The 13,537-nt window shown below is 38.2% G+C and overlaps 1 protein-coding gene across 2 annotated transcripts; it reads left to right on the top strand.

Annotated features, from left to right (window-relative positions):
• Positions 1-459: 459 nt before the first annotated feature.
• Positions 460-12,862, top strand: LOC143998168 (uncharacterized). 2 transcript variants are annotated; one of them, XM_077493899.1, is made up of 5 exons: positions 460-795; positions 7,837-7,879; positions 7,968-8,033; positions 12,117-12,487; positions 12,654-12,862. In XM_077493899.1, the coding sequence occupies exons 1-5, from the start codon at positions 680-682 to the stop codon at positions 12,667-12,669; spliced, it is 612 nt and encodes a 203-aa protein (XP_077350025.1). In that variant the 5' UTR covers positions 460-679; the 3' UTR covers positions 12,670-12,862. The 2 variants fall into 2 exon arrangements, with proteins under 2 accessions (XP_077350025.1, XP_077350024.1); XM_077493898.1 differs by having other exon boundaries at positions 12,117-12,862.
• Positions 12,863-13,537: the final 675 nt, after the last annotated feature.

Raw genomic sequence — 13,537 nt, 5'->3', positions numbered from 1 at the left:
TCTGGGGGATGGGGGTGGGGGGCACCTATTTGCTAATGCTTCCTTATTGAATTTTACCAACCACATTTTATGTTGGATGCGTTACATCAACGATGTGTTCATTGTATAGAGTAGTACTAGGGATTTACTGGATGAGTTCATTAAAGTATTAAACCAATAAACCCCAAATTTACATATAATTGTGATAGACAGAAAACAGCTCTTTTGGATCTTACCATCTTAAGGCCTCATTCACACGGGCACCATCAGCTAAAAACGTATCAGTTCTGATCCGTTGCTTCATCCATCTTCTGTTCCATTAATCTCCGTTTTTCATCCGTTAATGTACCAGTTTACATCCATTTTTGTATCCGTTTACAGCAGTTTCTGCGCCTTTAAGGAAATTACCCAGAAAGCATTTTGGCTTGTGAGTGACTTGTTCTTGCTGTGCCCTTCCTTTTGTCCTTGTGTGTGCTATCTGCATTGTGCAATGGATTCCAACAATGTTTGGGATAGCATTGTTTGTCGTATTTGCCTACAGTACATGAGGAGAATGGAGAGCAAGAAAAAGCAGATTGTGGCTAAGAGAGGTCGATTTTGGACCCACCCCATTCTAATGAAGCGGCCTTCTGAAGATTTTGCGGCTTTGCACTAGGCTCATCTCTGACAGTATCCCACTAAATTTTTCAACTTCACCAGGATGACCGTAGCCACATTCAACTACTTACTGGACCAGCTGCACCCACGGCTGCAGCGGAGACAAACCAACATTAGAAGATGTGTAGCTGGAGATGGACGTCTCCTAGTGACCTTGAGGTAAGAGTCATTCATTTATCAAGTGTCAGGTTGCCTACCCCTGGTCTACTGTGTGTGTGTGTATGTGTATGTGTGTATATATATATATATATATATATATACACACACATATACACACTGTACAGGACGCCAAGGTTGGGTCCTGGATGGGTGCTATGTAGCACATATATTCGGGTTGTGGTCCCTTTAAGGGAATCCTGGTAGGCTTCAGGGGGGTCACCCAAAAATGGGTGAAAAATTCCGAGGATAGTTTTTAGGAGAGGACTGACTCGCGGTCCTCTCTATATTAAGAGAGATAGTTGGGACCCGGAATTTGAGGGGCTCTGAAGTGACATTTGGGTGGGAAAGAGCCTCCCTCCCTGACCACAGGGGGTTAAAGACCTCCAAGAAGACGGCTCATAAGACAGGAAGTAGTAGAGAGGTGGTGGTGAGGAGGAGTAGGAGATGAACACCTGTCTGAGGAGCTGTCTTGCTGGCTGCAAAAGATCTCTGTAAAGACTCTGAAAACTTTGGGGTGAAGACCCGACTACAGAACTGTAGGTGTTTTCTTATTTTTGTGTGCTGAAGATAAGCGGACTTTAATTTACGTTTTATTTGTATGCTGAAGAAAAGCCTTATTTTTGATTTAATTATAAATAAAAGTATTTTGGTTTTACCTTTTACCGGTTTATGCACTTGGTCCCGCGGAGTTAGTATCCCCAAACTTTACAATACACAGTATACAGTATGTATAGATAATAAATATCATATCCATTTATGTGCCAGTAGAATGTTGTTTTATTTAAAAAGCTAAAAACATGTTTAGTTTGTTTTTCTAGGTTTCTTGCAACTGGCCAGTCCTATACCTCTTTAACCACTTACAGACCGGACCATTTTGCTGGTCAAAGACCAGACCACTTTTTGCGATTCGGCACTGCGTCGCTTTAACTGACAATTGCGCGGTCGTGCGACGTGGCTCCCAAACAATATTGACGTCCTTTTTTTCCCACAAATAGAGCTTTCTTTTGGTGGTATTTGATCACCTCTGCGGTTTTTATTTTTTGCGCTATAAACAAGAATAGAGCGACAATTTTGAAAAAAACGCATTATTTTTTACTTTATGTTATAATAAATATCCCCCAAAAATATATAAAAAAAACAATTTTTTTCCCTCAGTTTAGGCCGATACGTATTCTTCTACATATTTTTGGTAAAAAAAAAAAATCGCAATAAGCGATTATTGATTGGTTTACGCAAAAGTTATAGCGTTTACAAAATAGGGGATAGTTTTATGGCATTATTAATATTTTTTTTTTTACTAGTAATGGCGGCGATCAGCGATTTTTTATTGTGACTGCGACATTATGGCGGACACATCGGACATTTTTGGGACCATTGTCATTTATACCGCAATCACTGCTATATAAATGCAGTGATTCCTGTGTAAATGACACTGGCAGTGAAGGGGTTAACCAGTGGGTGGCAGTGTAGGGGTTAAGTGTTCCTAGGGGTGTGTTACTAACTGTTGGGGGCTGGGCTTTCATTTAGTGAACACTGATCTCTGCTCCAATCACATGGAGCAGAGATCAGCGTCACTAGTTGCTAGGCAGAATGGAGAAATGCTGTTTACACCGGCATTTCTTCATTCGGCCGCTCCATGAGACGATCGCGGGAATGCCCGCGGCGATCGAGTCCGCGGGTCCCCCGACCGGACTCACGGGGGTCCCAACCAGCGAGGGAGCGCGCCGCCGGCAGTGCGCTCCCGATGGCAGGGCGGCAAATTTAAAGGGACATACAGGTCCGCCCATTTGCCTGCCCGTGCCATTCTGCCGACGTACATCGGCGTGCACTGGTCGGCAACTATTATTTTTTACTGGGCATTTCAACTATTTTGGAGATCGTGCATGATACTTGCTTAGCTACATGGGAAGAGCTGTGTCCAGCGGTGATGCCATTACCAGATGGAAACACGTGGTGAAGAATAGTAGATGAATTTTGGAACTGTCCAAACTTTCCAAAATTGTATCGGAGCTCTTGATGGAAAGCATATCCATATCCAAAAGCTTCCACATTTGGGGTCTAGATTTCATAACTACAAGAAATATTTTTCATTGGTCCTCATGGCTATCTGTGATAGTAATTATAAATTTATCGCTGTGGACATTGGGACATATGGCAGCAGTCCTGATTCCAGAGTGTTCCGTGAGTCTGTAATGGGTCGAAGACTGCGAGACGGGAGATTCAACATACCATTTGATCAGCCCCTGCTTGGAACTGAAGGACCAGACCTGCCTTTCGTGCTTGTTGCAGGTTTGGCCTTCACTTTCTCAATACAATCTTCTTAGGCCGTATGCCAGAATGTAATCTGGACGACAAGAAGAAGATCTTTAATTAATCGGTTGAGCCGCGCAAGACACCTCATCAAACATACATTTGCCAATCCCTGCACTGGCTTCCACTCACCCAACGAATAAAATTCAAAGTACTAACAATAATTTACAAAGCCATCCATAACTGCCCCCAGCTACATCACTGACCTAGTCCCAAAATACCAACCAAACCGCCCTCTTCGGTCATCTCAAGACCTCCTCCCATGCTCGCCTCCAGGATTTCTCAAGAGCTTCTCCCATCCTTTGGAACTCCCTACCTCAATCTGTCCGACTGTCTCCTAATCTATCCATCTTTAGACGATCCCTGAAAACCCTTCTCTTCAAAGAAGCCTATCCTGCTTCTAACTAACATTGTTTTACTTCCTCCATCAGCTCATCCCCCATAGCTATTACCTTTTGTATCAATTGCCCCTTCCTTTTTAGATTGTAAACTCTAACGAGCAGGGCCCTCTGATTCCTCTTGTACCAAATTGTAATGTAAATGTAATGTCTGCCCTCATGTTGTAAAGCACTGAGCAAACTGTTGGCGCTATATAAAACCTGTATAATAATATTGTCCAGTAAATGGCGTGTTTTCCAAACACCCTTGCAATTCAGTCTTGAGAATGCTGAGTTACAAATTCAGGCCTGCTGCATTCTGCATAATATTGTCTGGGAGAGGGAGGGCATCCAAGTTGAGGAAGAGTTCCACCTGTCCTCTGTACAGTACAGCAGAGTATGTGCAAGGAGATCCTACATTGCCATGCATGAACAATTTGCCGACTAATTTCTATCTCCATCAGGAGAAGTTACATGGCAGTACAATATCTCAAAAAACAAAACAAAACAAAAAAAAACACATTATATATATATATATATATATATATATATATATATATATAAAATGCAGTGCAAATTCCAATAATTGTACAAATATTTCCTAAAATTCCATATGAAAATAACTTGTGTTTTATATTTGCTATTTGTGTTTTGATAGCATAAAAAGACACAAAAGCATGATCTGTTCAAAACGGTTTGAGTTTTTTTATTCTGTATAATCCATTTAAAATAAAGTTTTTTTTGTTTTTTGTTTTTGTTTTTTTATGTAACTTTTTTTTTTATTTGTCAAAATTTGAACAAAGCATCAGATAAACTAAGAATTTTGTAAAATTTTGCATAACATAAAAATCAGGTTAAAAATGTGAAAAAAATTGGAATGGGACTTTAAATGAGGCAAGTCAACCATTAATCAGATGTTTCTAATGCCACGTCCCACCCCTCATCAGTGGAGAGATGGGCGGGGGAAGCGAGCTAGGCACATCTCAACCCCGAGGTAGAAACCAGAGTGCATCAGTCCCACCCTCACCCACAGGAGTAAAAAAAATTAAATACAAAAGGGGAAAATGCTTTGAAAATAATTGGGTCAATATATACAAAAAAAAAAAGAATTCAATAAAAATGAGGACTAAAAATAAATGAGTACATTTGGAAGAGTATTGTATAGTAGTGTTGGCCAGTAATGAATTGACTAATAGAAGGATAATTAGAAAATTTTGTTCATTTATACAAATTATTTCAAAGTTAAGGTGGGTCAGGTCAAAGGTAGGTGTCTTCCACCCGTATTTAGTCAAAAATTTTGAGGGAAATTGTGACCTGTCCCCTTCCTGGTAGAACATTGACATGCCTCCATCCCTAAATTAGGTAAAAAATTTGAAAAAAATTGGAATGGGACTTTAAATGAGGCAAGTCAATCATTAATCGGCTGTTTGTAATGCCGAAATAATAAGGTTGTGTCATCACAACTATACCAATAAATTAATAATACATATAATAATACCGTAATCACAAGATTTACAATATTATTTGTATAAAATATTTAATATAATTGATCATTGGACATGATGATACAGTCGCTAAAAATAAAAAAATCATACAGAAGGCAATTAATGTAGTTAATACAGCCATATATACATAAAGAATCAACAGTACAGTAAATTTAATAATTATATTAAAAAAATTAAAGCATCCATTAGATGTTAACTCTACGCGTTTCATGGTATGGACTAGAGAGAAAAAAAAATATTTACATTAACTTAAAGCGGGATTCCACCGTTTGTAACGTTTTTTTTTTTTTCGGCATAGTGATAATCAATATTATTAATAAGGCTAACACTTACTTTTGGTGTTTCTGCCATCGGCAGCATGCCTTTGTCTCCTCAGAAATTAGTTTATAAAACCGTCTCCTGACGGTTTCCATTTTGCCTGTGGGCATGTGAAGCCCACAGGCATCCTCTTCCGGGAGAGTGTGCTGCTAAATGACCAGCATGCACCGCCCGTTCTATAAAAGATCTCGTGCATGCGCAGTCAGCGCAATATCGAGCGCCTTCAACAGCTCCGGTTGCCATGACAACGGGTGTTCTCGTCGGAAGTCCCGCCCCGTTGTGATGGCAACGGAGATAAACAATGATACAAAGAGAACAGATGGGACGATCATAGACGAGAGAGCGGCGCTGGATCGAGAGGAAAGGTTAGTATAAACATTTCTTTTACCTTGCACCATTTCGATCTACAGCATAATGCTCAGGGGAAAAAGAGAAGAATTACTTTTAAATTGAAAATGTGCACATTTAATTATAGAGAGAGAGAGAGATCTAGGTAGTGTGTGTGTGTGTATTTGGTGGTAGATATTGCATATTTTTTTTATATATATATATATATATATATATATATATATATATATATATATATATCTCTCTCTCTCTCTCTCTCTCTCTCTCTCTCTATATATATATATATATATATATATATATATATATATATAGATATAAATATGCAATATCTACCACCAAATATATATACTATATCACTATATATAGAAATCGATCTCTCGCAATATATATGCACAATACATAACTCTCTCTCTCTCTCTATATATATATTTGCAATATCTCCCACAAAATATATATATCTGTACATATGTTATATGTATATATATATATATATATATATATATATATATATATATATATATATATATATATATATATATATATATATATATATATATATATATATATATATATATATATATATATTAGAGCCAACACAAAAAAAAAAAAAAAAAAAGGAAGATCTACAAATTTCATTTAAAAAAAATAATGCTACTTTTGTTAAAAGAAAAATGGCAACAAAAAGCCTGGCTAGATTAGATTGTAATTGCCATTTAAACACAAGGCCAGCAGAACATCTTTGAAAGTGCTAGAGATATTGATTTAAAAAAAAATATCTCTATATATATATATATATATATATATATATATATATATCTATATATATATATAGATATATATATATATATGTGTGTAAAGTTAAAATAAATATATATGGTCATTTCTAAATTTTAGAATTATTTTTAAGTTAATCTATATTTATATGTTAAAAATTTTTATTATTTTTTTTCTTTAAATATATATATATATATATATTTTTTTTTTACACACATACATATGTACTGTATTTTTTTTTTTTTAAACAATTATAATAAAGTTTTAATATTTTTTTTCTATAGCTGTTTTCCCCCCTTCCACCCCAAGCCTAGATCCTTTTTTTTTTTTTTGGTTTGTTGTTTTGTTATCTGCCTCTCTAGCCATTTCACAGATGTTCTGCTGGCCTTGTGTTAACATGGCAATTACAATCTAATCTATGCAGGCTTTTTGTTGACATTATTCCTTTAGCAAAAGTTGACTTTTTTTTTTTTTTTTTTTTAGTAAATTTTATTTTTAAATCTCTCTCAGCTATATATATATACGTATAACAAATGTAGATATGCACACATTATATATATATATATATATATATATATATATACATGTATATATATTCACATACTTTAAATAGCTTTAAGTCTAATGTTTACATTTATATATACCAGCTAACTAAATATATGATGGGTGGGGGTATGTATGTAAATAGAGATATATATATATATATATATATATATATATATAGAGAGAGAGAGAGATCTCTAGCGATATATATATATATATATATATATATATATATATACATCTATAGATATATATATATAATATATATCTATCTTTATAGATATATTTTTAATAAATAATTAAATTAAATGTATACACCTTCATTTATTATTATAATTATTTTAAATTGTAGTTTTTTTTTTTATTGTGGTAATTTTTCATATATTATGTGTGTATATATTCGCAAACAAATGTGTGTTTAGTTTAAAAATAATCAAACTAAAAACCTTACTTAGATTTTCTCCTTATCTGTAAATACACCCCTACCCCACCCCTTATATCAATTCCTTTCTTATCTAATCTAACTAGTTGTAAATTCTTTCGAAGTGACAATTTCAGACCATTTGTTTGCATGGTCCTAAAAATATATCCGTAGATAGAGTGTGTATGTTATTAGAGATATATAAACACACACACACACACACACACTCATTAGAATATATATATATATATATATATATATATATATATATATATATATATATATATATATATATATATATATATATATATATATTGAGAGATAGCAACATAAAGATATAAACTGTGGTCTTACAATTTTTATTTTATTTTGCCTACATTTAACGTTACGTCATTATATTCAGATCTAAAGTAATTAATCACTGCCTAATTTTTGCACATTGCAGAAAAGAAAAAAATTGGTCCAAATTTATTCTCGATATCAACATGGTAAGTAAAAATTATTCTTTATCAAATTTTTATTTTTATTTTGTTTTGAAGATAATATGACCATTCATAATTTCCTTTTGATTTGAAGGCTAATAATTCGGGAACAGCGGCAGACATCGTCGAATACTATTCTTCGTTTAGTCAAGAGGAAAGAGTAAGTTTTCCATCTATGTTTTTTTAAATCATTTGTTAAATCATTTGTTCTCTCTTTTTTATTTTTATTTTATTTTTTTTAAAGTGGAGGTCCACCCTAAAGTGGAGCTTCCGCTCATAAGAACACTCCCCCCTCCTCCGGCGCCACCATCATGACCTTTCAGGGTGGAGTACAGGTATCTGCACCCACTTCAGGGATAGATATCTGCAGAATAAACACCCCTTTCCGCAGATATCTACGCCCTTTTGCAAAGGTCCCCCGCTGTCTGCTGGGAAGCACACGGATCCCAGAGATAGCGGGGACCATCCTTAATGCAGAGCGCGACGAGCGCGACTCGCGCATACGCATTAGGGAAACGGGAAATGAAGCCGCAAGGCTCCACTTCCTGACTCCCATAGCCAAGATGGAGGCGGCAGCACCCGAGAGACAATCGATAGTTTGGTTTTGGGTGCCGCAATCGCGTGCGCGCTGGGCGGGTAAGTGTCATTATTATAAAACTCAGCAGCTGCATTATTTGTAGCTGCTGGCTTAAAAAAAATAACCAAAAAACCGCAAGACTCACGCTTTCAATTCTTCGGCTTTAGGTACTACAGCTTATGAATTATCCAAAAAAAAGTTAGCTGACCGGTGTGCGATCAAGATCAATACCTTATGCCAATCTCTCGATTGTCTCTCCGGTGCTGATGCCAACATCTTCTGGATGTGAATCATGAATGTAAGCCTTGCGGCTTAAGTTCACGGTTCACCATAGGTGATGCTCGATGCACTGCGCAATAAGGATGTTACACAGTGTCTGCGGCATACGTGTTTTGCCCTGCTGACACTGGACAAACCCTTACAAACTGTCGTATATACACGCAGAATAACAGAGGCGTAACTAGAAACCTCAGGGCCCCGATGCAAGAAATCAGTAAGGGCCCCCCCCCCTTATGCATGATTTTGATACTATATTTTTTTCAACTGTAGAACAAAGTAAAACATTTCTGTGCAGCCTGTGTCCCGAGTGAAACCTGTGTCACCAGTGCAGTGGTGGTACTGGAGGGGGGTGGCGGTGGTACTGGAGGGGGATGGTGGTCCTGGAGAGGGGTGGTGGTCCTGGAGGTGGGTGGCGGTGGTGGTACTGGAGGGGGGTGGCGGTGGTACTGGAGGGGGGATGGTGGTCCTGGAGAGGGGTGGCGGTGGTACTGGAGGTGGTGGCGGTGGTGGTACTGGAGGGGGGTGGCGGTGGTACTGGAGGGGGATGGTGGTCCTGGAGAGGGGTGGCGGTGGTACTGGAGGTGGTGGCGGTGGTACTGCAGGTATCATATCATAGTTGAATAAAGCTGGCTCTGTCATCCTGGAGGGAAAAGCGGATGAAGACATTATAAGAGGGAGTACTGTGATCTCTGTGAAAGTTGATAAATACCTGTGAGTTTTTCACTTACAAATTAGTTAGCAAGCATGGCCGCTATGGATTCTTCTATGAATCTATCCATGGCCCCCACCCTCTATTCAGGCATCAGGCCCATTTTCGGATGCTGGATGCCTGAATTACAGCGGCGGGGTGGTATGTTTTTGAAGCACCTGATTGGAGACATAGGATCTAATAGGCTTCAAAAATGGTGAATTCTGAGCACAAAGAATTGCACTCAGAGTACATCCAGGGGTGTTACAAAAGTGAATGAATATTCACTTTTTTTTTTAACACTGAACTGCCAATCAGGAAGTGCGGGTCTGCTACTCAATTGAGGGGCACAGTGGTGGCATTTGATGGGCACAGTGGGGGCACTTGAGACACAGTGGTAGCATTTGATGGGGCACAGTGGTAGCATTTGATGGGGCACAGTGGGGGCATTTGATGGACACAGTGGCTGCATTTGAAGGGGACAGTGGCTACATTTGATGGCACAGTGGCGGTATTTGATGGGGCACAGTGGCGGTATTTGATGGGGCACAGTGGCGGTATTTGATGGGGCACAGTGGCGGCATTTGATGGGGCACAGTGGCGGCATTTGATGGGCCACAGTGGCGGCATTTGATGGGCCACAGTGGCGGCATTTGATTGGGCACAGTGGCTGCAATTGATGGGCACAGTGGTTGCTATTGATGGTTGCTATTGATGGCACAGTGGCTGTATTTGATGGGCACAGTGGCTGTATTTGATGGGCACAGTGGCTGCAATTGATGTTTTTTTTTCTGTATCTTTCTGAATTTTTCAATTTGTTTGCTCCCCCACTAAAAAAAAAAAAAAAAACTAATTTCAGCTTCAGCCTAGACTGCGACCTCTATGTCACATTTGCCTTCTTTGCTTCGAACTTTCCACCCAAAGATGGTTCTTGCTTGAATTACTTTTTAAATGTTATGTAAAAAAACAAACTAATTCTATCTTTTTGGAACATGTGATGACAGAAGGCATGAAAAATAGCTGGCCCAATCCATAGTTTTCATCGAATCTTGTTCTTTTATGCTTGAAAAAGTGTGTAATGGTAAATGTTGGAAATCTAGTTCTGGAATGCAGATTATCAAACTATTTTGGAAGATCCCCTCATACAACTTCTCACAGCAGAAAGTCAATGCATAGCTGAAAGTTAGGTTCAAGAATTCACACAGGTAAAATGAGCAATGGGTGACAACAGCAGAGCAGACAGACAGTAGATACATCCAAAGCATGAACAGTCAGATGGACGTCAAGGACAGACAGACCATTATTCAGGTAATGATAAACCTAGTGACCAGATACTTGAGTTTCTGGCCTTACTTTAGGCTCCATTCACACTTGTGCGACTTGTGCAACTCTGGACATCATATTTTCCAAAGATCACCATTCATATATGCGCGACTTGAAGTGGCAGCATCCTCAAAGGAGTTCATGCATTACTTTGGTCCAACTTTCATACAACTTGAGGGCCGTAGACTTCAATGTTAACCCTCAGAAGTTGCAAGAAAGTCGTACCTGAATGTTATACAATGCAACTTGTGTGTAACAGTTGTTCATTATCACCGGTCAAATCCAAAGTCGCATCCAAGTTGCACCCATCCAAAGTTGTGTCAAAGTTTCACTCCAAAGCCGGAGCAACTTTGGAGTATTACAAGTGTGAATGGAGCCTTAAAGCCCACCAATGAGGACAGCTGTGCACAGCAGAGAACTGAGCTGTAGAGTAAAGACCAGATAGTGTTATCTTTACTCGTAGATCTACATGCTTGTCTAGAACCTCCGATGTTGTACATGCCATTACTACTGCAATACAATGTCTTCGGACCCCCCTCCCCTCCCCTCCTGTGTTCTCCGCGGGAAATGTGAGCTTGTTAGCTTTGCACCTGAATGCCCGCGGAGAGCACAGGAGAGGAGGGGAGGGGGCCGAAGGGGGAGCAGATCAGCTGTGCCAGCGTTCCCTGAGAGAGAGAACGAGGGAAAATTAAACGTCAGTCCCGGTGTCTCTGGCTCTGCACTGCTGTTAAATGACAGACACGCTCTACACTCACAGCCCCGTGGATAGCAACCACGCCGCCCCCCCCCCCCCCCCCCACAGTGATGGAATTTCAGGGCCCAGTCGCAACTGCGACTGTTGCGACCCTGATAATTCCGCCACTGAAGAATAAGTTGCGCTCAATGTCTGAAGTGGGTGCACATAGCTGTATAATACAGGTTTTTTACAACCCTCCAACACCTGTGGAAGATGCCAATTGTTCAGCTGTAGGGGGGGGGAGGAGTCTAATTAGCGCATGTCAGCCTTTAGGCACAAGCATTTGTATGTCTCATTCTCTTTAGTATTTTGAAATCTATTTTTTAAATTGTGTATATTTTTATTGCAATGCAAAGTAACTCTTTTCAAATCGATAAAAGAAAATATGTACTTCTATATCCATATATATTGACTGAAGAATACATCAAGCAAAGTTTGTTTTACAAACATTTTATTATAGAAAAATGTCTATTAGAACTATCAGCTTACCTCAATTTTTTATTTATTTTTTTATTTTTTTAATCCCAAATTCTTTTGTACAAGAGATCTCAAATTTTTGTTTTATTTATTGCTAATTAATCAAAATAATATATGATTTAAATAAAATTTTAAAATTATCTATTCAATGTTTTGATTTTAGCGCAAGATAATAGTCCAGCAGCTGTTAGCAAGGTACCCCGCACGAGACATTGACCGTGCCTTCCCAGTGAATCCAACGGTTACTTCGTTGAGTGTTGCCTCATCCGCATCAGAAAATCTAGAAACGAACGATGACAGAATAGGCAACATAGACTGGTGTCAGTGTCAATGCTGTATACCAATGGCTACCCAGGTGGAATCAGTTTGTTGCCAGGAAACAGCCGCGGTAGACGGATGCATACCAGAGGGAAGGAAATGCATAACAGAGGCTGATATTTTCTCGTCTCAAATCGCAACAGAGGAACACGTCAGACTCATGTTTACCATGTTGTATTTAGAGGAACGTCCTGTTGTCGATGCCGACAACAATAGGTCAGTGAAATTGTTAATATTATTACATGAGACTACCCGTCGTTTTTTTAAATTTAAAGTTCTCTTAAAGTTATCTGTTTGTTTTAAATCCAAAAAATGTTTTATTTCATGAGATTACGCAAAACAGCGTATCGTGCTTTTATTTCATGGATCTACGGTTTTTTAGGGAAGGGGAATCGTAGGGTCATCCCATCGTGTGCAGTAAAAGTAGTGCGTCAGACCTTTCCAGACCTTTCCAGATCCAAATGGGAGTTATGTTGGATTTCTTTACTCCGAGGACTACGACGCATCGGAAATGGCGTTTCACTAAATTTCTTTTTTTAGTTTTCACAGTTGACCTTTTTTTCATTTTTTGATTCTATATATTATTAATGTTAGCAGTTTATTTTATTTTGCAATGTTTTTAATAAAATATATAAATAAAAAAATTAAATTTATGAGAATGAGTTATTTGTATTATTTCTAACAGGATCAAAGTTATTACTTAATTCAATGTGTACGATAAGAGTATGCACTACCTAAAACAACAGATGCAACAAACTTATCTCTATATAAAAAATTTTTAATACAATTCGGTGAAAAAAAGAATAGACAACAGACCATAACAAGTCAACATGAAACAATCAAACAAATTTGCAATTTTAAAGTTTTGTAGTGCCTTGGAAAGTGCCGTATATAGCAATGTCAATTCAATCATTTAGATATGACACACTTATCAAGTTCATTTTACACCTGTTGGAAAGCGTGTCATATGCTCAAGGACCGTCGCACTTGTTTCCGGCCTCTCAACAGGCGCTATGTTTTTGGGCATCAGAAGATTTTTTGATGTCCAAGAACTATGTATTGTGCCCTCGATGATCGAAATCATGTTTGCAAGCATTACAAAAGTATGGTCAGTGTTCATCTTTTCAAATACATTGCGAACAATCCATTTTTTTCCGACCACGTGGAAATTCCAGGTTTTTCCTTTCCACCAAAATCTCATCACCACTTGCATCCTTTTTTTTTGTCAGAGCCGGTTTACGTATCACATTGTGATTGTGGCATAAT

This window comes from Lithobates pipiens, unplaced genomic scaffold (genome assembly GCF_037356315.1).
Source record: "Lithobates pipiens isolate NorthernLeopardFrog02 unplaced genomic scaffold, aLitPip1_a1.2 Scaffold_19, whole genome shotgun sequence".
NCBI classification, from domain to species: domain Eukaryota; kingdom Metazoa; phylum Chordata; class Amphibia; order Anura; family Ranidae; genus Lithobates; species Lithobates pipiens.
This window is presented reverse-complemented; position numbering and strand designations above follow the sequence as displayed.

Excerpts from the sequence above, each read along its gene's own strand:
- LOC143998168 (XM_077493898.1), top strand. The coding sequence starts at position 680 with ATGACCGTAGCCACATTCAACTACTTACTGGACCAGCTGCACCCACGG. Across the intron at positions 7,880-7,967 it reads TTATTCTCGATATCAACATG|GCTAATAATTCGGGAACAGC; the intron begins GTAAGTAAAAAT and ends TTTGATTTGAAG. Across the intron at positions 8,034-12,116 it reads CGTTTAGTCAAGAGGAAAGA|CGCAAGATAATAGTCCAGCA; the intron begins GTAAGTTTTCCA and ends TTTTGATTTTAG.